Source organism: Rana temporaria, chromosome 3 (genome assembly GCF_905171775.1).
Source record: "Rana temporaria chromosome 3, aRanTem1.1, whole genome shotgun sequence".
NCBI lineage: Eukaryota > Metazoa > Chordata > Amphibia > Anura > Ranidae > Rana > Rana temporaria.
In genome coordinates this window covers 148,515,754-148,543,663 of record NC_053491.1, presented here as the reverse complement: position 1 = coordinate 148,543,663, position 27,910 = coordinate 148,515,754, and the positions used below count along the sequence as shown (strand labels likewise).

General features: G+C 41.2%; 1 protein-coding gene across 1 annotated transcript in view; it reads right to left on the bottom strand.

Moving 5' to 3' along the window:
* TBC1D22A (TBC1 domain family member 22A) overlaps window positions 1-27,910 on the bottom strand; it is a 735,477-nt gene that overhangs the window by 511,592 nt on the left and 195,975 nt on the right. Inside the window, exons 6-7 of the mRNA XM_040343645.1 lie at window positions 27,611-27,739; window positions 24,857-24,919 (exon numbers count right to left, since the gene is read on the bottom strand). Coding sequence (XP_040199579.1) covers window positions 24,857-24,919; window positions 27,611-27,739 — 192 coding nt within the window. The remainder of the gene's footprint in view (window positions 1-24,856; window positions 24,920-27,610; window positions 27,740-27,910) is intronic.

Here is a 27,910-nt window from a genome sequence, read left to right as displayed (position 1 = left end):
AGCGGGGAGGACACCACGAATGCCACAGACGGGCGTCGGACCGGACAAGGCAGACGATGGACGCCGGGCAACTGTAAGTAACTGTATCTGTAAATTGTCAGTATTTTTTTTTTAGGATTCTCCTCTAGGTTTGTGGTGCGCGCTATACGCCGGTGCGCGCTATAGGGCGATAAATACGGTACTTCTGAAAAGCCATCTAACTAAACAAATAAAAGCTATGGTTCTCAAAATAAATACAGTTGAACTTCGGATTACGAGCATAATCCGTTCCAGGAGTATGCTCGTAATACAAAGTACTCGCATTTCAAAGCAAGTTTTCCCATTAAAGTCAATGGAAACTAAAATAATTAGTTCCGCATTGACTTCAATAGGATGCAATACCGAATGCGGCCAGAGGTGGGGGAGGGGCGCCAGAGAGCGCCAAAAAGGCCAGAGGACACCTTGTCTTGCTTCCTTTCCTGCACCCCCGTACCTTAGGCCAAATGAGGTACTGCAAGCCAATGTTCGGCTTTTCTCGGTTCCTGCGCCCCCGTACCTCAGGCCAAATAACGTACAGCAGGCCTATTTAGCTTGAATTCTGCTCGTCGTCCAAGTCAACACTCGCAAACCGAGTCAGAATTAAAGAAAAAAAAGTTGCTTGCAAATTAAAACGCTCTTAAACCAATTTACTCTTAAACCAAGGTTCCACGGTACTGCAATAAAAGTTTTAAAGCAGTGTTTATTTGAGTTGGATATTGGTATCATTAAAAGGGGAACAGCAATACAAACTTTTTCAATACACAAATGTTGCATTTCCAAATGAATACAAGGAGAACTTTTACACAACAACCAAAATATTACCAATAGCCAATAAGCTAAAGACCAGCACCAAAACTGCAGAATCATATCACTTTTAAAACTTACTGTGGGCCAGCTTGGATAAAGTGATTTTTCCACAAGCCAGTATGGTCTCTGGGGATGTTGCCAACACTCTGCCACATGTAATATGCAAGTTGCTTAAACAGCACCTTGGCAATTCAGGAAGAACCATGTATTATTATCTGTGAATATAAGGTGTCCTCCGATTGGCCCACTTCTCTACCTTGGCCAGATAACCTCCACCTTGATCAATGCAAGTATAGCTTGCATTCAAAGATACAAATACAAGGCACTTTCTGAATGGTCAAGGTGCTGTACCGGCATCTATGATCATGTTTCCAGTAGTGGAAGAACCATGTTGTTTTATCCGTGAATATAAAGTGTGCTCTGTTTGGGCAAGGTGGATTAGCAGGCCAGATAATTTCCACTTTGATCAATCTGAGAATCCCTTGCATTCAAAGATAAAAACTCAAGGCACTTCCTGAATGGTCAAGGTGCTGTACCAGCATCTATCAACATGTTTCCAGTAGTAGAGGGGAAATTGGATGTAGGTAAATTCACTTTAACCAGTATTTTTTTTTTTTTTTTGCGATATGGAGTTCTTCTTCAAGCTACCTGATATTAGTTTTATTTCTAAGCATCATAGTTTTTTTGTTACAATAACAAGAAAATATTTCTTCTGTGTCAGAATGCATTTGTTATTCAGAATGATAACCAGAAATGAATAGGGGAAAGAGTGCAATAGCTAAATACATATAAACCCCAACAGTGTAGACACTTGTAATGTTCTACATAAACTGACACTGCAGTTCAGCCACAGCTCACACAATACTCAAGCTGTATCATTTAACTTAGTATTTTACACTTGAAGAATCATAATAGGCATCTAAAATGATTTCTCACCTTCAAATGTATTATTGAGCTAAATATGCTAAGTCACAATGATTTCAGTATAAACTGCATATATTCATGCATTATTCATAGAAATATATTTATGTTTTTTATGTCTAGTTTCCTGTGGTGTGTGAACAGGAGATAACACTTTCTTTCTGTATTACATTTTTGAAAGTGTCCTGTGACTTACATGGGCATTTCTTAGGTGAATGATACTGTAATGAACCACTCAGACTGATTTGCATTAGCATTCTGTTTGAAATGTCAGGTCAGTTCAACACTTATCCAGAAAAATGTGAACAAATGAATGGCTACATACACATATTGTAAAGTGATTTTGCCAAATTGTGATGATCTTTTTTTTTTTTATGCAAGTCATAATGTATAAAACAGCATTACTTATGCTGATATTCTATTAGTAATCAAACATGGTGTTTAAATAATTATGCCTATATAGTATTTACTACAAACATGACATCTTCACATTTAAAGTGGAGTTTCAATCCCAATTTTTTTTTTCATTATTGTGCTCAGACCTAAAAAAGTAAAAAAAATAAAAAAATGTTACTCATCATCTGAAAATGCCTGTTGCTATGCAGTACCACGAAATCTGCCTTTGAATCCACCTAGGATTCTGACATCATCTCCCTCTAATGCTCCTGGGAAATGTGTGTCATCATTTTCCAGGATGCAGTGCGCTGTCCAATTATCACTCACCATCCAAGACTTCCAGGAAGTAAGTGCTTGTAGGATTCACAATGCCCACAAGCAAAATGACAACGGTGTAGACATAGTTTTATAAACTATCTTTTTTAAATATCTATGCGGATCGGCGGCGGATTGTAAAATAGTAAGTGACCGGATTTATATTATAAAAACGCAGGATGAAAGGACATACATTTAAAAAATGCTAATTGTGGTTGGAACTCCGCTTTAACAGGTACAAGATAATATGGCATACATTACTCTGCACTCAAAAAAAAAAAACTCTAAAACACCATCGTTACACATATGGCATAATAAAAAAAGGTATTTGACCCCCTGCTGATTTTGTATGTTTGGCCACTGACAAAGACATGATCAATCTATAATTGTAATAGTAGGTTTATTTCAAGAGTGAAAGACAGAATAACAAAAATATCCAGAAAAACGCATTTCAAAAAAATGTATAAACCGAGTTTCATTTTAATGAGTGAAATAAGCATTTGATCCCTTACCAATCAAGAAGATTTCTGGCTCCCAGGTGTCTTCTATACAGGTAGGAGGCTGAGATTAGGAGCACTCTCAAAGGGAGCGCTCCTAATCTCAGCTTGTTACCTGTATAAAAGACACCTGTCCACAGAAGCAATCAGATTCCAATCTCTCCTCCATGGCCAAGACCAAAGAGCTGTCCAAGGATGTCAGGGACAAGATTGTAGACCTACATAAGACTGGAATGGGCTACAAGACCATCACCAAGCAGCCAAGACAACAGTTGGTGCGATTATTTACTAATGGAAGAAACACAAAATAACTGTCAATCTCCCTCGGTCTGGGGCTCCATGCAAGAACTCACCTTGTGGAATTTCAATGATCAAGAGAACAGTGAGGAATCAGCCCAGAACTACACGGGAGAATCTTGTCAATAATCTCAAGGCAGCTATGACCACAGTCACCAAGAAAACAATTGGTAACACACTAAGCCGTGAAGGGCTGAAATTATGTAGTGCCCGCAAGGTCCCCCTGCTCAAGAAAGCATATGTACAGGCCTGTTTGAAGCATGCTGATGAACATCTGAATGATTCAAAGGAGAACTGGGTGAAAATGCTGTGGTCATATGAGACCAAAATCAAGTTTTTTGGCATCAACTCAACTCGCCGTGTTTGGAGGAGGAGGAATGCTGCTTATTACCCCAAGAACACCATCCCCCACCATCAAACATGAAGGTGGAAACATTATGCTTTGGAGGTGTTTTGCTGCTAAGGGGACCAGACAATTTCACCACATCAAAGGAACGATGGGCGGGCCATGCACCATCAAATCTTGGGTAAGAACCTCCTTCTCTCAGTCAGGGCATTGAAAATGGGTCGTGGATAGGTATTACAGCATGACAATGACCCAAAACACAAGGCCAAGGCAACAAAAAAGTGGCTCAAGATGAAGCACATTAAGGCCCTGGAGTGGCCTAGCCAATCTCCAGACCTTAAAGGGTCACTAAAGGATTTTTTTTTTAGCTAAATAGCTTCCTTTACCTTACTGCAGTCCTGTTTTCATGTCATCATTGTTAGTTTTTGCTATGATGTTGCTGTAATCCTTCTCTGTTCTGAATAGTCTGTTTCCTGATGAAAAAAGTCATGGGAGCTTTCTCTCTGTGGCACTAATCAAAGAGGTGTGATTACTGTGCGTCTTAAACCCCCTCAGAACAAATCACTTTCGTTTTACAAACCATCACTGCCCTCTATTGGCTCTGTGTCTCTGTACTTCACAGAAGCATGAAAAACGAAACTGAAACTACAGATACATTATATGATTGATATCTATTTTTTAATCATTTTTAAAAGGAATCAGTTAACTATTATGGATCGGATTCACATACATCGGCGCATATTTATGCTGGCGTAGCGCATCTAATATACGCTACGCCGACACAACGCACAGAGGCAAGCACAGGATTCACAAAGCACTTGCTTCCACTCGCTCTTAAAGATACGCTGGGTTTCCTCGGCGTAAGCCAGCGTAGGTGGAAGTGGGCGTGAGCCATGCTAATGAGGCGAGACCCCATGCAAATGATGGCGCAAGCACCATAGAAGTACTTAAAATGAACGATGCATGCACCGTCCTGTGGCTGCATCCCTTTGCGCATGATCAGAATCACGTTGGAACTACTCCCTAAGATACGACGGATCACTGCCTACAACGTGAACGTAACCTATGCCCAGCCCTATTCACGTACTACGTAAACAACGTAAAATACGACGACTGTGTTCCCTGGTCCATACCTTAGCATGAGTTGCGCCTCATATATGGGGAATAACTTTACGCCGGACGTACGACTTAAGCAGACCGTGTCTATTTTGCGCCGGGCGCAAGTACGTTCGTGAATCGGCGTATCTCCCTCATTTACATATGTGCATAGAGAATCAATGGGAGCGGCAAATGCGCCCAGCATAAATATGCACCCACGATACAATGGCGTAGGCAAGTTACGTTGGTCGTAGGAAGCCTATTTTTAGGCGTATCACAGATGCAACGGCGCATAGTTACACTTAAGCGGCGTATCTCGAGATACGTCGGCGTAAGTGCTTTGTGAATCCGGGCCTATGTCTCTATACCCTGTAAACAGTCATTTCAGCAAAAACAAAGTACACTCGGCCACGCTCGTCTCCTCTCGCATAGAAGGCGGCACAGGGCGAGGGGAGCCGAATGTACCCGAGTGTACTGCGCTCAGTATATGTCGGTGGCAAGGTTCAAAAACAGCGCGGGAAGCGGGTATTAGCGTATATGGCGCACCCACAATTTTCCCCTTTTTTAAGGGGAAAAAAGTGTGCGGTATACGCCAATAAATACAGATTTTTTCTAAAAATTAGGGTAAAAATTAGGCGTGATGATATCCACTTAGGATGAAACATGTCAGGCTGGCCGATGCAAGCACGCTGAGAGCCGAAGATTTTTATGTCATGATGTTCTTTTTACCTGTAAGTAGACTACAATAAACATTGTGGGGCAGATCCACAGACAGAGTACGCCGGCGTATCTACTGATACGCCGGCGTACTTTCAAATTACCCGCGTTGTATCTTTGGTTTGAATCCTCAAACCAAGATACAACGGCATCTGGGTTAGATCCGACAGGTATACGTCCTCGTACGCCTTTTGGATCTAAGATGCAATACTTCGGCGTCCGCTGGGTGGCGTTCACGTTGTTTTCCGCGTCGGGTATGCAAATTAGCTATTTCCGACGATCTACGAACATACGCGCGGCCGTCGCATTCTCTTTTTCGGCGTATAGTTAAAGCTGGTATTTTGCGGCGTATAGACTTGCAGATTGATTGCACAAGGGTGTGGTGTGATTTTCTTTTTCGCACTGAAGTTTGGTGGAGGTTCTACATCATCTTTGAAAAGATATTTCCACACGTTGTGATTCCAAATGAATATTTGATTATGCACAGAACTTTCACAGAGTTTATATTTGATTAAAGAAGATTTTTCTTCTTCTTTTCTTGGGACTTTATAGTGTTCACTATTTTTTGATAAGTCACGTTTTTTTGATAAGTCACGTTTTTTTTGCGCAACTCCATTCCTTCTTTTCATAGCATTTTTTGTTTGTATAAACATTTTGAGTTTGCAGCTGTTTTTTATTGCTATAGATAAGCGCACCTTTTTTCATTTTTTGTCTACATCATCTTTATCCTACATTCATTTCACATGGACTATCATATACACATATTTGCTTATTTTTTTTCACTGAAGCGCTGCATTTTGGACTTCATATTTGTGTTTGATGAATCAACAGACTGATTGACTGACAGACTGACAGAGTGCTGGTGACTTTGAATATATTTAATATTTTTAGTTAGCACAGATATTTGTTTACCCTGATTCAATATAATATATATATATATATATATATATATATATATATATATATATATATATATATATATATTTATTTATTTATTTATAACACTGGTGGACTTCTAGGGCATTAGAAAGGGGGAGGCGTGTTATGCATGGTTCTTATGTTAGATACCTTGTGCCTTTATGCTTCCAAATCATGTATCTTGAATGGAAAGATCATTATTATATGTGATAAGCAAGCTACTATATTCCCTTATGGGTCAGAATTGCCCGTTTTGTTTGGAACTTGTATATCACACTGCTTTTTTTTTATTCCAATGCCGCGTACACATGATCGGTTCGTCTGATGAAAACGATCTGATGGACCGTTTTCATCAGACGAACCCATTGTGTGTGGGCCCCATCGTTTTTTTATCCATCGGTGAAAAAACTAGGAACTTGTTTTAAAATTATCTGATGGTTAAAAAAAAAAACGATAGAAAAAAAACTATCGTCTGTGGGTACGTCCATCGGTTAAAAATCCACGCATGCTCAGAATCAAGTCGACACATGCTTGGAAGCATTGAACTTCATTTTTCTCAGCACGTCGTTGTGTTTTACGTCACCGCGTTCTGACACAAACGTTTTTTTTTAACTGATGGTGTGTAGGCAAGACTGATGAAAGTCCGCTTCATCGGATATCTGATGAAAAAATCCATCAGACCATTTTCATCGGATGAACCGATCGCGTGTACAGGGCATTAGAGAGGGCCATATGGTTAAGGTAATCTATAAAAACTATTAAATAATCTTTACATATATTCTTGTTGCCTAGGGGGGGGGGGGGGGGGGGATCAGCTCTTATTATGGATAATGATATGGTAATATGGTTCTAGATATATGGTCCGGGCACACTGGATGAAATATATTAAAAATGGAATTACATTGGAAAACAACTTTATTATTCATAAACCTAATGGCTCGTAGCACATATGTATATGCAGATATGTATAAATACTTAGCGGCTTCTTGACGGGGGGTACTTGGGGAGCTGGGGTTATGGTGGGTAGGGCCTGTTGGTACGTTTCCTGCATGGATTTTCATCCTGTGTCGTCCTTTGCCTTTTGTGCGCTTTGGGAGACACTACTCTTTTTGGTTAGAATATGTATGGGGTTACAAATGAGATCACTAGTTACTTTTGATATGTTTGTAGTTTGGGCTATTTTGTTTAGAAAAATACAGAGATCATCTGGCTCCTGAAGAAGTAGACTATATCCAAGAAACACGTTCAGCAATACAACTATGCAAGGGAAATGACCTACTACTGTGTTAACCTATGACCAATATTGTTATAGATACGTCTATATATACATATATTTGCTTACAAAGTGGTTATTTATAAAAGATGTACAATGTTTTAACTGAAACATGTTGTGCCTCAAAAGTTCCAGTTTGAAATTCTTTAGACATTTGGATAGAGTACTATTCGGATAGGGATGTGGTACTAATATTCAGCAGTTTTAATTATCTAATGAACAATGAGCTTCCTTGGAGAACACTGTAAATCGCTACTATCACAGCTGTTCTTTCTCCTATGTCCCCTAATTTTGAATTATGGATTGAAATATGTGATGGACCGGCTGACAATTCTAGCCTCTGATAACTTTCCTTCTGCTGCTTTGAGCATATCCTTATTAACCTTTTAGATGCCATTGCAGCCCAACCATAGTGAATAAATCCATTGCCTCTCCCTTCTGTCTGTTCTCACATCCATTGGGATGATTTTATATCATTCTCCCAAGAAACAATCCAGTGAGATTTCCAGAATCAAATGCTGCATTAATATGTTGTTCATGCCCTGGCACCCCAGGCATCAACCAGACAACATTCCCTTTATCATGATTTTTTTATGCATTTAAGCCCTTCAAGACTTTATAGACACATTTCCTCAAAGCCTGTTTAGAGAATGTACACGAGGAATATCTTATTGGAGATTCAAACCAGATGACTTTCCACCTCCAAGGTAATCTGCTATTAGTTCAGGACATATCAAGTAATTTCTGCCCAGGTGAATATCATGTATATGCTGTGCACTGCAATACATCATATATTTTCTGTGAAAATAGATCTCAAGCTCATACCTACTTCACAAAGGAAATCTGTTATGTAATTCGACACAGAATGGCTATGATGTTTCATAAAAGTTTTATTGCAAAAGATTAATTATACATGAAACAGAAAAATGAGTTGTTATTCAGATTTTTGTTCTCTCCCCAAGTAACTGATATTATGAAAAAGAGGGTAGCGTTTCCTGAGCATTATTAGGTGTTGTTTTGATGATGCTTGTTCACACCAAATTGTTATTGTTATCGATGATGTTATTCCTCAGTATGGTCTGATCAGACATTTAGGACGTCCCTTGCTCGGGACCATCACACAATATACCTAAGCTGTTTAGAAGGGACAAACTGTTACTCACTGCAGCCTACATTTCCACGGGATAGCAGCATTACAAGCCTATATTCTCCCAAGGGACCAAACCTGGCATACATTTACAACATCTGTTATCTTGACTTATGGCATTCCCTTCCCTTACAGTACCCTAGTCTGCCACTACAAGCACTGTAAAAAAAATAGCTGCTTTGATTGGAAGTTGCGAGTGTGATCCTGAGTTTGAGGCCAAGGGCTGCACATTTCACTGGTTCATTTTATGTTATTGCAAATACCAGCACTACCATTTTAAATTGTCCAGTTAAATATTACATTATTCCTGTATGTCTTCTGCTACACTACTGTAGGAAGATTCTCCTTGAATGTTGTTGAAGCCATATAGGGTTCATAACTTTTTTGCATTTTTCTTCTTTGTTTTATGTTTCCCTTCCCTCTATTTAAATCAACTGTTTTACCCATTAGCAATATCCCTTTACACTACACTATCTCCTGACATACTTTTTCTCACCACCCTTCCACCAAGTCTATCTTTGACTGACTGATTGGATTTTTTTGTTTAATTGTTCATTACTCTACCAGGCTCCCTATTATCCTATCCCCTTAACACTACCTTAACATGTACCTTCTTACCCCATCCCCACACATCTTCCTCTCCTCTTTGTCAGGTTCCTTAAATATTGAATACACCAGAAAAGTTATCTACCGTCTTGGCAGATGTCAAACATTTGGAATTATGTGTCTGCTTCATTCAAGAAAAACATCTAAAAATGGGTAAAAATGATACTGTAAAAATGTTTACTATGGAGGTTCACCTGACTTCAAATCCAAAGGGTGAGCATACTGATTCATAACTCAACCCATGGCATTGTCAGGATACCTGGTATCATCCAGAGGACAGAATTATATTTATCAGAGGTACAACTAGCCAAACCTGTACTCAAGCGAACCTGTAACTGCCTAACTTAAATCAAGTCACCTTCCAAGAATTGGTTATAGAGAAGCTATAGGACCTTCTTCAATAGCGTGATTATAATAAGGGGTAGCTTTGGAAGCCTCAAACTGCATCACACATTTCCTTTGCTGACCTTATACCTGTCTTTTTTGGATGTTTGGCATATCCTCCACCCTAAACAGAAAGACAATACATGCCAATCCCATCCCCATGTGTCTTAAAGTATAGATTTCTATTTTTCTTAACACAAACCACGCTACAAAGGATTTATGATACTTCCATAGACTCCATTGCCTTGTCCGGTCATGCCCAATCTCCTTGGAGATCAACCTGTCCTATACCGTGGACATATTTTGGCATTGACGATTAAATGACCCGATTCTACAAGATCCCCTTGCCCATGTGGAAATAAAGAAGGAACTCCAGACCTTCTTTAGTATCAATGACACCTCGGACTGTGATCCCACGAGCCTCTGAGAATCACAGAAAAGGTATATTAGAGGAATTTTAATAATAGGAAGGAGAATTTAAAAAGCCAAAAAGGCACAAATTGAAAAACTTTGGTAGGATATACATAAGATAGACCCAGACCCAGCTCATTAAAAACAAAACAAAAAAAAAAAAAAGTTAGCTAGTTCAGTATTGGCAGATTTCACAAACCTTAGGGAATGCCTGTGATCCCTCTGCCTACACAAGGCAAAAGCAATACTCGCAAAATTAAAACGCACATTCAACAAACATGATAACAAAATGATCTTATATCCCTGAACTTGTAAATTACGAATAACACAAGTTCTTCCGATTATCAGACATCAGACATTGCAGACATCAAGAATTATTAGCTCTGAAAAGGCCCCATGACCTGTTTAACTTACCATATAAAATGCACACACAGATCTGGTTCCCCTATTTTGAAAAAGCCTATAATGCTGTTGACACTGGCTTATCATTGCCACTGAATTCCCTTAGTGAGCACATTATAGTTTATCCTAAATAGGACAAGGACCATCTGTTCTACCCAAATTACAGACCTGTTTCTCTATTGAACACAGTTCGTAAATTGTTCACAAAAAGACTTGACATTCAGGTGATGAAGTATATTCCACACATCATTCAGACCAGGTGAGCTTTGTTCCCTCTAGGGAAGCCAGTAAAATCACTGTGTTACAGTCCACTGATGCCAAAAAAGGCTTTTGATTCAGTATATCGAGCATTTAAGATAAGACTAATATATATGAAAACTTTTGCGCTACTAGTGAGTAAAGAAAAAATATAGAATAAAATAGAAGTGAATGTAAATATGTATCAAAGCAGCAGTATCTAATAGTGTTCACTAAACACAACAATATAAATGAATAAAACAAATGGTGATAAGCGCTAAGAGAATCCCTGTGTGGATCTCATACATGTACAAAATGGACAAATGTGAAAATGACACAAAAACACTATTATGATAAATCGTGAAGTGACAGAGTCACTGAAAAGTGTCTATATAACAAACTCAAAATATGATGGAAGAACAAAAAAGTCCTAAAAATGGAGATGTCCTCCTGAGGGATGTGTAATACTGGAAGGATAAAATCGACTTCTTCCCTAGAGTGGGTAACCTGATGAGAAGTGTGATATATAACTAAATCCGTACCCGGTCTCCCAGAACTCTCACCTTGGTACCACAATGCAGTGCGTATAGTATGAGTGCAAAGAGCCTCGACGGATGGCGTATCTCTTTTCTCCAACACCTCTCCAATGTTATGCAAGTCGGCAGCTCGACTATATTGGTCTCTCTGGTCCCAGGAATTCCTATTGTGATGCTCGAAATAACATGCGAGGTAGGGAGGAAAGGAGAAAAAAATGCCTCCAATAGTGAAATACTGTCTAAAAACCGTAAATCTTTGTGTAGCGTGTGGACTCTTACATTTAAAAGTGCCAAAAACAGCAAGAAATGTAAACAAGACGCAGCGTTTACAGCACCATCTTACATCTCCTCCGGCTGCTTCCGGTCTGCATCAGTCTCACGTGATCCCTTTTGCACTCATACTACACGCACTGCACTGTGGTACCAAGGTGAGAGTTCTGGGAGACCGGGTACGGATTTAGTTGTATATCACACTTCTCATCAGGTTACCCACTCTAGGGAAGAAGTCGATTTTATCCTTCCAGTATTACACATCCCTCAGGAGGACATCTCCATTTTTAGGACTTTTTTGTTCTTCCATCATATTTTGAGTTTGTTATATAGACACTTTTCAGTGACTATGTCACTTCACGATTTATTATAATAGTGTTTTTGTGTCATTTTCACATTTGTCCATTTTTTACATGTATGAGATCCACACAGGGATTCTCTTAGCACTTATCACCATTTGTTTATTCATTTAAGATAAGACACTGTGCCATATGGGTCTGAGAAAGAGAATGGATAAATGCAATTTACTTCCAACCTTCAGCTCAAGTGAAAATCAATGGAGAACTGTCAACTCACTTCTCCACTGTCAAATGGTATGCACCAGGGATGCCCATTATTCCCCAAAATGTTCATCCTAAATCTGGAGCCACTTCTTTGAAAGGTAAGAGTGAACCTTAACCACTTAAGCACCATATTGCTGGTGAAAGACCAGAGCACTTTTTGCGATTCGGCACTGCGTCACTTTAACGGACAATTGCGCGGTCATGCGACGTGGCTCCCAAACAAAATTGGCGTCCTTTTTTTCCTACAAATAGAGCTTTCTTTTGGTGGTATTTGATCACATCTGCGGTTTTTTATTTTTTGCGATATAAACAAAAATAGAGCGACAATTTAGAAAAAAAATTTTTACTTGTTGCTATAATAAACATCCCCCCAAAAATATATAAAAAAAAAAAAATTCTCCAGTTTAGGCCGATATGTATTCTTCAACATATTTTTCGTAAAAAAAAAAAAAATAAGCGTTTATTGATTGGTTTGCGTAAAAGTTATAGCGCTTAAAAAATAGGGGGTAGTTTTATGGCATTTTTATTAATATTTTTTTTTTACTAGTAATGGCAGCAATCTGTTTTCGGTACTGCGACATTATGGCGGACACTTTTGACTCATTTTTGGGACCATTGGCATTTTTATAGCGATCAGTGCTATAAAAATGCATTGATTACTATACAAATGCCACTGGCAGGGAAGGGGTTAACACTAGGGGGGGCGGGGAAGGGGTTAAGTATGTTCGCTGGGTGTGTTCTAACTGTAGGGAGGGGTGGACTCACTAGGGGAAATGACTGATCGCTGTTCATACATTGTATGAACAGACGGTCAGGCATTTCTCCCCTGACGGGACCGGGAGCTGTGTGTTTACACACACACACACACACACACACAGCTCCCGGTTCTCGCTCTGTAACCAGCGATCGCGGGTGCCCAGTGGTGATCGCGACCGCCGGGTACGCGCTCGTGAGTCAGGAGCGAGCAGGGGGGTTGTGCGTGCCCCTATTGGCTGCTGGGAGAGGTGACGTAGATCAACGTGCTCTCGCCCAGCAGAGCCGACCTGCCGCCGTATAACTGTGGCGGCTGGTCGGCAAGCAGTTAATATCAGCAGTTTAAACCCATAAACAGCAGCTGCCAATCTTTTATTCTTCATTATGTACCCAACTATCTCTACGAAACGTACTCACATAGAATCATTTTCATTTCAGCTAACACCTTAGGGAATCGAAATGTTAATAACTTCTTGACTTGCCTTACCTCTCTAAATTGGAAAAGGACCTCGAAATCCTATTTTCAAATGAACATATAAAAAACAATTTTCTGCTCATAAATTGTCTATGTGTACTAGAAAGAGGTAGTACCACACTCCCCGCAGAACACAAAATGTTCCCACAGACTACAGATATGTGTGTGGGAAGTGTGGTGATGCCACAGGAGATTTGTAAATCTCAAAAATCCATATCCTTTTCATAATATAAAATAGAAAACATATCAGATGTTTAGACTGAGAAAATTAACCATTTTAAGAGAAAAAATAAGGCCATTTTGGAACGGTTTGCAGCAACACCTTCAAAAAAGTTGGGTCAACATAATGTTTCTCGGAAAATTGCAGAGACTTTAAATATATATTATCAATTAAAGTACAAAATACCATCAAGAGATTCTGAGAATGTGCAGAAATCTGTGTGTGCAAGAAAAAAGGCTGAAACGCAATACTTGAAGCCAGTGTCTACGGGGGAGCCCAATGAGAGGGGTGGAGTGGTGGCAATGTAAGGCCTTGCTCCAGATAACAGATATCAACCTGCGAGGACATTTTCCTCAGGGCTTGCAGCAGAATCCCCGCTGTTTGTCCCATGTGTTCCCGCTCCCAAGTGCCTATAAGCTGGCATTGCTAAAATTTAGATCTGCCCCCTGCAGGGTACTCACAGAATGGATGTGGACTGAGTAGGTTCAGCATGTCCCAGATGAAGAAACTGCAATAACCCAACTGCCAACTGAGTTTCTGCAGCTGTGTCTCTGGAAACAAGACAAAATCTACCTCGGACGTGTACCCTCCTCACACTGAAGTGGTTAAATGCTCCTATAGCAGGGGTGCAGGGATAAGGTGTCTTACTTATCTTATTCTTAGCTCTGGAAAGCATCCTCAATCCATGCAACTGGCCCCTGGGAGCATGCTTTCCAAGCAGCTTTGGTCACATGATCAGCTCCTCACAGAAAACAAAAGGTTAAAGTGGGAGTAAACTCCGTTGGTTGATTTTTACCTATAGGTAAGCCTATAATAAGGCTTACCTATAGGTACAGTAAATATCTCCTGTGCACTATTTAGGAGATACTTACTTGTGAAGCCAAGGGTGACTTCACCTGCTCACGCACTCTGAAGGAATGGCATACCTGTGCAGTTGCTTCAGAGCCCTGTGCTGTAAACAGCAACTCCCACATCTGCGTGGAAGTGCCGTCATCGTGGCTTGTTTATTGAAAGGACTGAAGTCTGCGAACCCGGAAGGAAGACAGGGTGAAGACGGAAGCATAAATGGAAGCAAAAAGGTATGAACAGCCGCACTCCGATAAGTGTAAAAAACAATAAAAGCCTTTAATCCAGTGAAAAAAAACACTGCACAAACAGAGAAACAGCAAACGGTGGGATAATATCTCTGACGCGTTTCACATTGTTATACAATGCCTAGTCATAGCTATGACTAAGCATTGTATAACAATGTGAAACGCGTCAGCTATATTATATCACCGTTTGCTGTTTCTCTGTTTGTGCAGTGTTTTTTTACTGGATTAAAGGCTTTTATTGTTTTTTACACTTATCGGAGTGCGGCTGTCCATACCTTTTTGCTTCCATTTATGCTTTGTGCATTGCCTGCACCCATTGGATCTCTCTGAGTTCAGACACACCACCAAAGTACACTCATCTGGAGTGGCGGTCTCTTTTCCCTAGTGAAGACGGCAGCCCTGTAAGCGACAGTGTGCCGCTGGAGGGCTTCGTTTTAAGACAAGTTTCACATAATGTGCTAGTATGCAATGCAGGCTAGCATATTATAACATTGCCTTGCAGAAGTTTTATTTAATTTTTTACCATATTTACTACTGTTTTAATAGCCCTGCACCGTGTGTGATGAGATGACACCAAAGGACTATCCACAGTCCAGAGTTTGAGGACAGCACTGGAGCCTGCTGGACCAAATGATAGGGTAACTAATACACTTTAAACCTGCATTCCTAAACTAAACAAGCAATTCTGGGGTTCACCTTTACTTTTCAAAAAAGAACAACGTGTACTACATTTTAGTGATTGGATTTACAAACTCTTTAGCTGGTTTGATTGTAACAAATTAATCTATTTTATAATTATTTTAATACATTATTTGTATTAAAGTGGTTGTAAACCCACTTTTTTGACTTTTACCTACAGGTAAGCCTATAATAAGGCTTACCTGTAGGTAAGGAGAATATCTCCTAAACCTGCACGGTTTAGGAGATATTCCCCCTCGCAATGCGCCGCTGATTGCAGCGGCGCATGCGCAGGAGGGGGATCTACGGCGAAAGGACCGGCATCCGCCGGACCTTGACGAATTTAAATCTCCCACGCGCATGCGCGGGAGTGACGTCATCGCCGCTCCAGCCAATCACAGCGCTGGAGCGGCGATACCCGGAAGACACGCCGAGTCGAGATGATATCTCGCTCGGCGTGGACCAGATAAGTTCTACACACCTCGTTCCGAGGCAAGTATTTCATAATGAGCTAATATGCGGTGCATATTAGCTCATTATGACTTTTGCCTTGCAGGAGAAAAAAATGTTTTTTGATGCGGGTTTACAACCGCTTTAAGAACCATTTTGTAACATTATCGTTAATAAATAGATAAAATATATATGCATATGATAGCCAGCAAGTAATTATAAAATTAGGAATGTGATAAATAACTGTCTCCTCCTGTGCCAAAAAAAAACAGGAGTTTAGCACCAGTCACTATTTTTAATATCAGCCTGCCAACTACATGTTACCCAACACTGAGCGAACAATAAAAGACTAGAACAGGAGAGAAAAGCAGACTATGATATAAGGAAGCCAGGACTAGATGGAGGTGTAACAGGTTTGGAGTTCAGAGGACATGAAACATAAAAGAGAAATGAGATGTTTCAAATGCATTCATTCCACGTGTGTTTGATATAAAAAGCGATAGATGTCATGTTACAAAAGGAGCTGCAACATAAAATACCTCTTTTACACTCGGGGCAACCCAAAGGTCATCCCAATAGTCAGCAAACTCCGCTGAGTTGGACAAAGCACTGGAGTTGAACACAGAACAGAAGGATACATTCCATTTCAATTCCTAAAGCTTATGTTACATAAAAAGTGTCACACTACTGAGTGATGAGAAAAGGAAGAGGGCAGATGGAAGCAAAGACAAATTGGCATGTCTAGAAAAAGGTTAGGTAAATGTAATAAGAATGAGCTATCCCATTAAAGCAGTCTGTGGTACATGAATTCTACAAGAATCGCAGAACATGACGCAACGTAGAGGTAATTACATTTGAATGGTCACAAGGTTTCAGCTTATGGAACATTGAATAGAACAAATCAGACATCCTGTACTATACATGATTGATCCTTAAAATGGCATATTAAAAGTATTTTACAAAGTTTTAATTGGAAAGGGAAATGCTGAAAAGAAATCAGTGAAAAATCACAGCGACAGCAGAATCATTTCTTAGCTGCTGATGAAATGACAAGTGGATACCTAAGTGTGAGATCGGTAGGCTTGTGACTCCCATACTGTCTTTACTGAATGTCAAGAGTCATTCAAACTAGAGGTCGACCGATATATCGGCGGATATTTGGCCATTTTGGAGAAATCAACATTGTCCGATTATCCAAATGTGGCCGATATTTAACACATCTGCATCTGTGTCAGCAGAGTGTGGAGAAGGGAGGAGGAACACACTGTCTGCAGAAGAGCGCTGCGTGTGTGAAACATTCAGGAGAGAGAGAAGGGAGCCGTCATTAGCGAGGTCTGATGTTGGGGTGGGCGGGACTCGGGGTGGGCGGGACCCAGCTATCCAACAGTTACATGTATGTGTACATGTATGTGGCCCCACCCCTTCTTTAATGGCCCGATCATTGGCTGGACAGCTGCTGGGGCCCGCCCCCCAGGTCCCACCCACCTCTGACATCACGCTGAATCTGAGCTCCTCTTTCTCTCCATACAGTTTCACATGGTGCTGCAGAGAGCAGTTTCACACAGCTACATTAATCGGCTGTGAAACCTGTCAGTGCCATCTGCTAATGCCAACCAGTGCCACCTACCAATGCCATCCAGTGCCAACTAGTGCAACCTGCCAGTGCTAACTACTGCCACCTGCCAGTGCCATCCAGTGCCACCTGCCAGTGCCAACTAGTGCAACCTGCCAGTGCTAACTACTGCCACCTGCCAGTGCCATCCAGTGCCACCTGCCAGTGCCAACTAGTGCCATCCAGTGCCACCTGCCAATGCCAACCAGTGCCATCTGCCAATGCCAACCAGTGTCATCCAGTGTGCCCTACCAATGCCATCCAGTGCCACCTGTCAGTGCCAACTAGTGCCATCCAGTGCCACCTGCCAGTGCCAACTTGCCATTCAGTGCCACCTGCCAGTGTCAAAATAGTGCCACCTGCCAGCGCCAACCAGTGCCATCTGCCAGTGCCGCCGAGTGCCATCTGCCAGTGCTAACTATTGCCATCCAGCGCCACCTGCCAATCAGTACCAACCAGTGCCATCTGCCAGTGCCACCTGACAACGCCATCCCGTTCCATTTGACAATGCCATCCAGTGCCACCTGACAATGCAAACCAGTGCTACCTGACAATGCAAACCAGTGCCATCTGCCAGTGCTAGCTATTGCCATCCAGTGCCAATTAGTGTCACATGCCAGTGCTAACTATTGCCATCCAGTGACAATTAGTGCCAACTGCCAGTGCCAATTAGTGCCACCTGCCAATCAGTGCCACCTGCTAGTGTCAACCAGTGCCACGTGCCATCCAGTGCCACCTGCCAATGCTAACTATTGCCATCCAGTGCCACCTGCCAGTGCCAATTAGTGCCACCTGCCAGTGCCAATCAGTGCCACTTGCCAGTGTCACCTGTTAGTGCCACCTGCCAGTACCATCCAGTGCCACCTGCCAGTGTCAATTAGTGCCACCTGACAATCAGTGCCAACCAGTACCACTTGCCAGTGTCACATGTTAGTGCCTGCCAGTGCCACCTGCCAATCAGTGCCATCTGCTAGTGCCATCTTCCAGTGCCAATTAGTTCCATCCAATGCAACCTGCCAGTGCCAATTAGTGCCACCTGCCAATCTGTGCCACTCGCCGATTTCTAAATATCAGCATCGGCCAGAGAAAAACCCATATCGATCTACCTCTAATTCAAACCACTGTTACCTGTATCTTTGCTTTTAGGCCAGTTCAGTTTCTAGAACTATGTTTTCCACAAAAGTAAATTAAACTGAAGCAACTAGCTTATTTTGAACAGCAGATATAGTATTATAATTGACAACCAAACATTTCAATCCTAGTGGATTAGGCTACAGGCACTTCTCAAACCATGAGCAAGGTACCAGATCTCTAGAAAAGGTAGCTACAAACCAATAATGTTGGTACTTAAAAACTAGGAACTTACAAAAAAACAAACACTGAGGCCCCGTGTACACACGACCGAGGAACTCGACGTGCCAAACACATCGAGTTCCTCGTCGAGTTCAGTGTGGAAGCCGCCGAGGAACTCGGCGGGCCGACTTTTGCCATTGAACAACGAGGAAATAGAGAACATGTTCTCTATTTCCTCGCCGAGGTCCTCGTCGGCTTCCTCGGCCGAAAATGTACACACGGCCGGGTTTCTCGGCAGAATTCAGCTCTGAACCGAGTTTCTGGCTGAATTCTGCCGAGAAACTCGGTCGTGTGTACGGGGCCTTATACTCACCTAGACTCACCAGCATCCATCTAGGTGAGTATAAAGGTTTGTCCACTGATGGCTCTGTAGGAGGAATAGATTGCTCAGTTCTCTCCTACACTTTACCAGAGAGCCGTGATTCCCACGGGTCACAGGAGTGCAGAACGAACTGCACTTCTGTTACCTACAGGAGACATATAGCCAAAATAGCTATTGGAGTTCATTGACGAACAAAGGAAATTAGAGGCAGTCAAGTTATACTGCCACCTACAGAAGGATTTTGGGCTAGTTCAATATATAGTGCTTTGAAAAAGTATTCATACCCCCTTGAACTTTTCCACATTTTGTCATGTTACAATTAAAAACCTAAATATATTGTATTGGGATTTTTAATGAACAAAACAAAGTGGCATATAATTGTGATGTGAAAGGGAAATGATCAATTATTTTCAATTTATTTTACAAATAAATATCCGAAGAGTGTGGCGTGCATTTGTATTCAGCCCCCTTTACTGTGTTACCCCCAACTAAAATCTAGTGAAACCAATTTTCTTCAGAAGACACCTAATTAGTAAACAGAGTCCACCTGTGTGTAATTTAATCTAAGTATAAATACAGCTGTTCTGTTAAGCCCTCAGAGGTTTGCTAGATAACCTTAGTGAACATACACCCTCATGAAGGCCAAGGAACACACCAGACAGGTCAGGGATAAAGATGGAGAAGTTTAAAGCAGGGTTAGGTTATAAAAAAATATCCCAAGCTTTGAACATCTCACAGAGCACTGCTCAATCCATCATCTGAAAATGTAAAGAGTATGGCACAAGTGCAAACCTACCAAGACATGGCCAGGTAAGGACAAGATTAATCAGAGAAGCAGCCAAGAGGCCCATGGTAACTCGGTGTGAGCTGCAGAGATCCACGGCTCAGGTGGGAGAATCTTTCCACAGGACAAATATTAGTCGGTCACTTTATGAAAGAGTGCAAAGAAGCAAGCCATAAGAAGTTATGTTTGCATTATGTGAGAAGCCATGTGGGGGACACAGAAAACATGTAGAAGAAGAAGGTGCTCTTGTCAGATCAGAGCAAAATTGAACTTTTTGGCCTAAAAGCAAAACGCTATGTGTGGCAGAAAACTAACTTTGCACATCACCCTGAACACACCATTCCTACCGTGAAATATGGTGTTGGCAGCATCATGTTTTTTTTAGACAGGGAAGCTGGTCAGAGTTGATGGGAAGATGGATGGAGCAAAATACAGGGCAATCTTAGAAGAAAACCTGTTGGAGTCTACAAAAGACTTGAGACTGGTGTGGAGTCCCTAAACATAAAGCCAGAGCTGGTTTAGTTTAAAGCATATTCATGTGTTAGAATGGCCCGGTCAAAGTCCAGACCTAAATCCAATTACGAATCTGAGGCAAGACTTGAAAATTGCTGTTCACGGATGCTCTCCATCCAATCTGACAGAGCTTAACCACTTAAGGACCCCTTCACGCATATATACGTTGGCAGAATGGCACGGCTGGGCACAAGCACGTACCTGTACGTCCTCTTTAAGAGCCCAGCCGTGGGGTCGTGGGTGGTGCGCTCGCGACCCGGTATGAAGCTCCGGGACCGCGGGATCCGATCGCCGCCGGTGTCCCGCGATCCGTCACAGGAGCTGAAGAACGGGGAGAGGTGAGTGTAAACACACCTTCCCCGTTCTTCATTATGGCAATGTCAGTGATCGTCTGTTCCCTGATATTGAGAAAGACGATCACTGACGTCACACATCCAGCCCCGCCCCCTACAGTTAGAAACACATATGAGGTCACACTTAACCCCTACAATGTCCCCTAGTGGTTAACTATAAAACTGCAATTGTCATTTTCACAGTTTGTGCATTTTTATAGCACTCATCCTTCTAGAAAGCTAGCAAACAAATCAGGTGCTGGGAATAAAAAGGATTGTACCAGGATGCCCCCCCCCTTTTCTTTTTTTTTGCCAGTGTCCAAACCCTCTGGTAGGCATCAGTATAACCGAACAGTCTCTGAATTCCTGTGTCACTGAGCGGATTGAGAGAGAAATGAAGACTACAGTCTCTGTGAAAGAATGCCCACACTAGTGATCAGGATCACGTTCCCAACTACATTTACAACACCTTCACCCACCACTGTATTATTCATTACCACTGCTTATAGGGTTTTTGGTCGGGTTTACACTGGAGCGTGGTGTAGGAAAGGCACGTTCCATGGCTTTTGCCAATACATTGTTAATGACACCCCAGACACAGATCACAAATGCAGTGCATTTGTGGGCACCAGATCGCATGGTACCAAAGTACTAATACTTGTTAATAATTTGACTTGTATGTACAAGCAAGAGATACTACCTGAGATCATAGATTGTTTTATTTAAACATGGCAGAGACTCTGCTGATCCATTGGTCATATTCTTATATTACAGCAGATAATACCTGAAAAGCACATTATTCTAGATGGCTTCACATTCTATGGTTAGATACAGTTTAAAACCTTTCAGTAAAATTGTATCCTTACGTTGTCTGTGCCACAAACTAAAATTGACAAGTGAAAAATGCAACTCACAAAAAAGTCCAAGACCCAGATTATTAGGTAAAAGAGAAGCCCATTGTTTCCCAAGGAATGAAGCGCTGGATAATAAAATACATGCACATTTCAATAAAGAGATTGGTTAGGGTTTTGATCAACCATGACAAAAGCTGATGTATCTGTCAATCATCAGCCGAAAAGATAATATTTATATTCCTTTGCAATGATAAATATTTTGAATGAGAGCTCTCTTGTGTGAAGTGCAAATTCTGATAATTACTTCCCTCATGCATCTATTAACACCCGAGGAGGATTACAATTTTTCACTTTTCTTGTTTGATGGTCAAACTGGAACTGAAGAAGTTAACTTGGTAACTGGTAAACTGACAGAAATACATAAAACTGCTATATTATATCTTAAAGGGAAGTCCTCACTCATTTGAAAAGCTATATAAATTCATATTTACAGTATGCATCATGCTAGCCTCTACAAAAACTGTTTTGCTCATATAAGTGGAGGTATAGTCAAAGACTAAGCCTACTCCCACTCCAAGTCTATTCTATCTAGCACGTAAAGAAAAGAAGTATATACTTACCTATGCTGAGGGCAATCTGGTCCGGTCACATGATCTCTCCAGCAGTCGGCTTCAGTGTAGAGGAGAGATCGCCAACAGATGCAGAGTCTAAGTGATGATGGCATCCATAGGTTTACTATGGGGCATCCGTTGTCAGCTGTCCCTCCTCTACACTGACGCCACTGAGAGACGATCATGTGACTGGACCGCAGCATCTTCAGAATTGGCAAGTATAGACTTCTTTCCTTTACAGGTTACAGGGTAAATAGAATAGGCTTAGCACAGGGGTGGGATTAGGCGTAGGCCTAGTTAGAATTCGACTGAAATCCCATTTTAACCACTTGCTGACCACGCTATAGCCGAATGACGGCTTAGGACACATCTGATCACAGATCGGGGTAAAGGGCCAATAACAGTGGCCCTTTAGTACGTGATGAGTTGTGTCCAATCACAGCTGATCAAGATGAAAATGCAAGCCACTTATTGCCATTCCTTTTCTAAGGCTGACAGCTTGAGGAGAGGAGAGCTGTTAACTTTCTTGTTTGAAACGAACATTTACACTGATTATCAGTGTCCTGATTATTAGTGCAATCCCACCAGTGCTGCCAATCAGTGCCCATCATTGCTGCCAATCAGTGCCTCCTCATCAGTGTCACATACCAGTGCATCCTATCAATTCCGATCAATAGTGCCTTAGCAGTGCCACCTATCAGTACCCCCTATCAGTGCAACCTATAAATGCCTCCTCATCAGTGCACACCAGTTTAGGAGAAAATCACCTGTTTGCAAAAAAAAATAAACAAAAATAGACCAAACAAACTAATTAATAGTTTGTTAATTTAGCAAAAAAATACAAAACCCAGTAGTGATTAAACACCAAAAGAAGGTTTTATTTGTGTGGAAAAAATAAATAAAAATGCCATATGTGTACATGCAAAGTGTGACACCACTAAAATCGGCCTGGGCAGGAAGGAGGTAAACCTGCCTAATAGGGAAGTGGTTAATTGCCGTAGAGTAAAATTATGGCAGGTAGGATGCACTCTCATTCTGGGATGACGTCATATGACGTTCGGGTGTGCAGCACAGTGATTGGGGCAGCGCCATGTTCCTAGGTGCGACCACTATCTCAATAAAGAGCCGATGACGCAGATCTTTACCCATGTGATCAGATGTGCCCAATCACAGCCGGCCATGTGTAAACAAGGAAGTGCCTTTTATTGGCCCTCCCTGGCTCACACTGACAGAGTGTGTGGCGAGGAGAGCAGTGGCATCTTCTCGCAGGGGAGACCAGTACAGGTAATCAGAGCAATGATCATCAGTGCCCTGATTAAAGTACAGCCACAGCAATGCCCATCAATGATACCAATCAGTGCTACCGATTAGTGCCCATCAGTGCGGCATATTGGTGCCTCCTCATCAGTGCCATTCAGTGCAGCCTATCAGCGCACATTAGTGCCTGGACAGGAAGGAGGTTAAAGTGCCCAGTAGGCAAGTGGTTAAACACCATAGAGATGTCAGTATATGTCACTTTGATATAATTACTTACATTTTTAATAAAAATGCATACTCTTTCATTCCCCCAAAAATCATACTCTTGGTTCTCAAAAATCAAGCAGCAGCTTCCATCCTACCAGGCTGCCTGCCACACCCTATTGGAATATGCAAACACATGGACTGTAGTACAAATCTCCAGCCACAAGGTGTTGCTATGTTCCCAAAGTGTCACATACTTTTACTCGTAGTGTCACTAAAATAACATCATAAACAACCATCAAGAGATGCTGTATTATATGTTGTTCATACTCATTCAGTTGCCATAAGATTTTGTTATCTGTATTCTCCAAAAAAGCTGGTTAATCCTGCTGTTCCATCTCCACCTTTTGTCCATGTACCCAATGCAGTTGGGGATTTTGCAGAGCAGTGTTGACAACTCTGCACATGCTCGGTTTTCATTGAGTTTCTATGCTATACATTTCCTACCTATCACATCTGAGCAGCCCATGTGACTATAGAGTCACACATGTGGGAGTATACACAGTGGTAAATGATAGCACACACGCCCTCCCTCCTCAGTATTATTCCAGCTAAGCAATGGGGGTGGAATAATACATGTAAACTGATGGTGGCTTCACTTCCCTCTTATTCTAAGGCACAGGCTGGAGGGGCCTCTGTAGGACTGGCAGAAATCTGCCCACACCATGTTATTATTGGAAGATTGTGCTATTTACTATAAAGATTGTTATAAGTACCTACGTCCAGAAGTCCTATATTTAGGATTTTTGTAGAGGCTTGTATTGATTTTAACGGTACTGCTTAGGACACCAGTAATTGATTATAAAAACTTTTTTATTCCAAAATGATAAAAAAAGAGACATATCTACAAAACACATGTCAATTAAACTAAAAAAGCTCTCTAATAAACGGATAAATATGATAGTAAATCACACTAGTCCTATCTGAATTTGTTTCAACATGTTTCGAAAGCATTAATAATTGGTCTAGTGTTGTCAGGAGAGGGGAAAATGATACTTCCACCTGTGGCGGTTCCTGGGTGATATTTACGCCCGATGAACATGTCCATGGCAGGTGTCAGTTATAAATGTATGAAGTGGAACAGTATAGGTTGCCAGACCTCTTAACTCAAAGATACACACTTACCTCTGTAACTACCGGTTGAAGAATTAATGTCTCAGGACTCATTCTAGGAAGATCTATCTGAATCTGTAATGAAAAAATAAATATATTTTAAACGTTATCTCACTCTCAAGCTACAAGTTTGTCAAACATTTTTTTTCAGCTTGGCTATGCGACGAACTGATATGCTCTTAATCGTATTCTGCCTTGCATATTCTATGAACGATTTATTTAGACAATGTGAAACATTGCTGCTTTCCTCTAATGTCACTGTAATATATTTGCATATTTACGAGTTCTCTGCTAGCTGGTGATTCAAAGAGGAGAATGATTTGAAGGGCAACTGAAGTTCTGTGATTAAAATAATTAGAATAAACAATAAACATAGTTTATGCTAAATTTGCAACAAAATATTTAGGGCTGGTTCTTACCAGAACATGGTTTAGGAAAGGCGTGCCCCTGTGCGCATTTCCTGTACAGTATTTAAATGGGTGGCAATACATGGGTAACGGCACCCAAAATGTAGATCACACATACGGTGTCTTTGCGGCCACCATACTGCAGCAGTATGCGATTTGGTAAAGAACGTACCGTATTTCAAAAGAAGAACATACACTTCTCTTTGTGAGATCCTGTGCGATTTGCAGCCCATTCATTTGCTGCCAAAGCCCACTTTAGAGAATGCACAGGAATCCCAAAGGAACGTTGACCGCATTCCTTGGCGATTCTGATGTAAACATGCCGTACTGTGCATTCACTGTACAAATTAAGGTTGGTGAGCATTTTTACTGCCAATTTATCAGGAGAGTTTCTTTAAATTTATGTAAATTGCAATCTTCAGCAATTTGGAATAATGTGAAACATCTTAGTATTAGGATCACTATTCTGCTTCCTTGCACATAAATACAGTGGAACCTTGGTTTAAGAGTAACTTGGTTTGAGAGCAACTTTTTTTTTTTATTCTGACTCGGTTTGCGAGTGTTGACTCGCAAGACAAGCAGAATTCAAGCTAAATAGGCCTGCAGTACCTCATTTTGCCTGAGGTACAGAGGCGCAGGAGCCGAGCAGAACCAAAAATAGGCCTCTCAATCTAAGCAAGGTCACTGACTGGAGCTCTAGGACAGCTTTTTAACCACTTAAGGACCGCCCCATGCAGATATACTGCAGCGGGGTAGCCCTTCCGCGCGAAATCAATGTATGATTTTGCGCAGTGGATCTGGGGCGACCTACTCCTGCTATAATTGGACTCAATCATTGGACCATCGATCGTTCACAGGAGTGGCAGAACTGCGGTCTGCCTATGTAAACAAGGCAGACCGCCTTTCTGTGAGGGAGGAAGATGAAGATCTTGCGTTTCTGATAAGCAGAATACGGATCTCTGTCTTCCTCCAATCACAGCATTCCCCCCACAGTTAGAAAGCACTCCCTAGGAGCACACTTAACCTTTTGATCGCCCCTCATGTTAACCCCTTCCCTGCCAGTGTCATTAGTACAGGTACAGTGCATATCATTTAGCACTGATCACTGTATTAGTGTCTTTAGTCCCCAAAAAGTGTCAAAAATGTCAGTTAGGTGTCCGATTTGCCCGCCGCAATTTCGCAGTCCTGCTAAAAATGGCTGATAGCCACCATTACTAGTAAAAAAAATTAAATAATAAATAAAAATTCCATAAAATTATCCCCAAGTTTGTAGATGCTATAACTTTGCACAAAATCAATCAATATACGCTTATTGGGATATTTGTTACCAAAAATTTGTAGTAGAATACTAAATTGATGAAGAAATTTGATTTTTTTATTGGATATGTTGTTATAGCAGAAAGTAAAATATATTGTGTACATTGTCACATGACCACGCAATTGTCAGTCAAAGTAATGTAGTGACGTATCACAAAAAATGGGGGTTAAAGCGGTTGTATACCCGCATTTTTTTTCTTTTTTACACCTGCAAGGCAAAAGCCATAATGAGCTAGTATGCACCGCTCATTATGAAATACTTACCTTAAAACGAGGTGTAGAGAACTTACCTGGTCCACGCCGAGCGAGATGTCATCTTGCCTGGCATGTCTCCTGGGTATCGCCGCTCCAGCGCTGTGATTGGCTGGAGCGGCGATGTCGTCACTCCCGCGCATGCGAGATTTCATTCCGGCAAGGTTCGGCGGCTGCCAGCCCTTTAGTCGAGGATCCCCCCTGTGCATGCGCCGCTGCAATCAGTGGCGCATTGCGAGGGGAATATCTCCTAAACCGTACAGGTTTAGGAGATATTCTTTATACCTACAGGCAAGCCTTATTATAGGCTTACCTGTAAGTAAAAGTGGTAGTAAAGACTTTACTACCACTTTAACCTTCCAGGGCTAAAGTGGTTAATGATAAAAGGTGTCACTTTTCAGAAAGATAGTACTGTTGCTGCATATAGCAATATGTTAGGAATTTATGCATGCAGACTTTTAAAATGACTTTAAATACTTATGAATAAAGATGTTTGCCTCTTGGGCATTTTGAGGGTCTGAGGAGGTTTATTTGTAGTTCTCATACCAGCTCAGTACAATAAAACATATTAACATTGTTGAAAGAAGACTGCTACTGTTTGTTAAACAAGATATTTTTTAACTGAACCACAATTATTCACATTATTCAAACCAACATTTTGCACACCTCTAAAATGGAGCTCCAGGAAAATAAACTGCTTATGACAAACTCCCATAGTAGCATCTAATTTCATTAATAAAATATGAAGGAACGGAAGTAGAAAGTGCTTTAATGGGGAACTTAGCAATACCTGTCTGTATGTGCTTTGATTTGTTTCATCATTTCTGGAATTGTAGTACTGTTCTATAAAGGCAAAGTACTCTTTTTGCTTTCTCTTTAGTGTCCCATCTCTTCTTTCCACATTTGCTGGTAGATAACCCTACATTAAAAAAAGAAAGGAGGGAAAAGGAAAATGTGAATTCACAAAGAAAAATTATAGAAAGACATATAAGCAGGTTATCAGCACAGATGAGCAAATCATTTTAAATAATTTATGCCAACAAGTCATCAATCTGCTCCCAGAAACCAACTTCTCTTTATTTTAGTATAA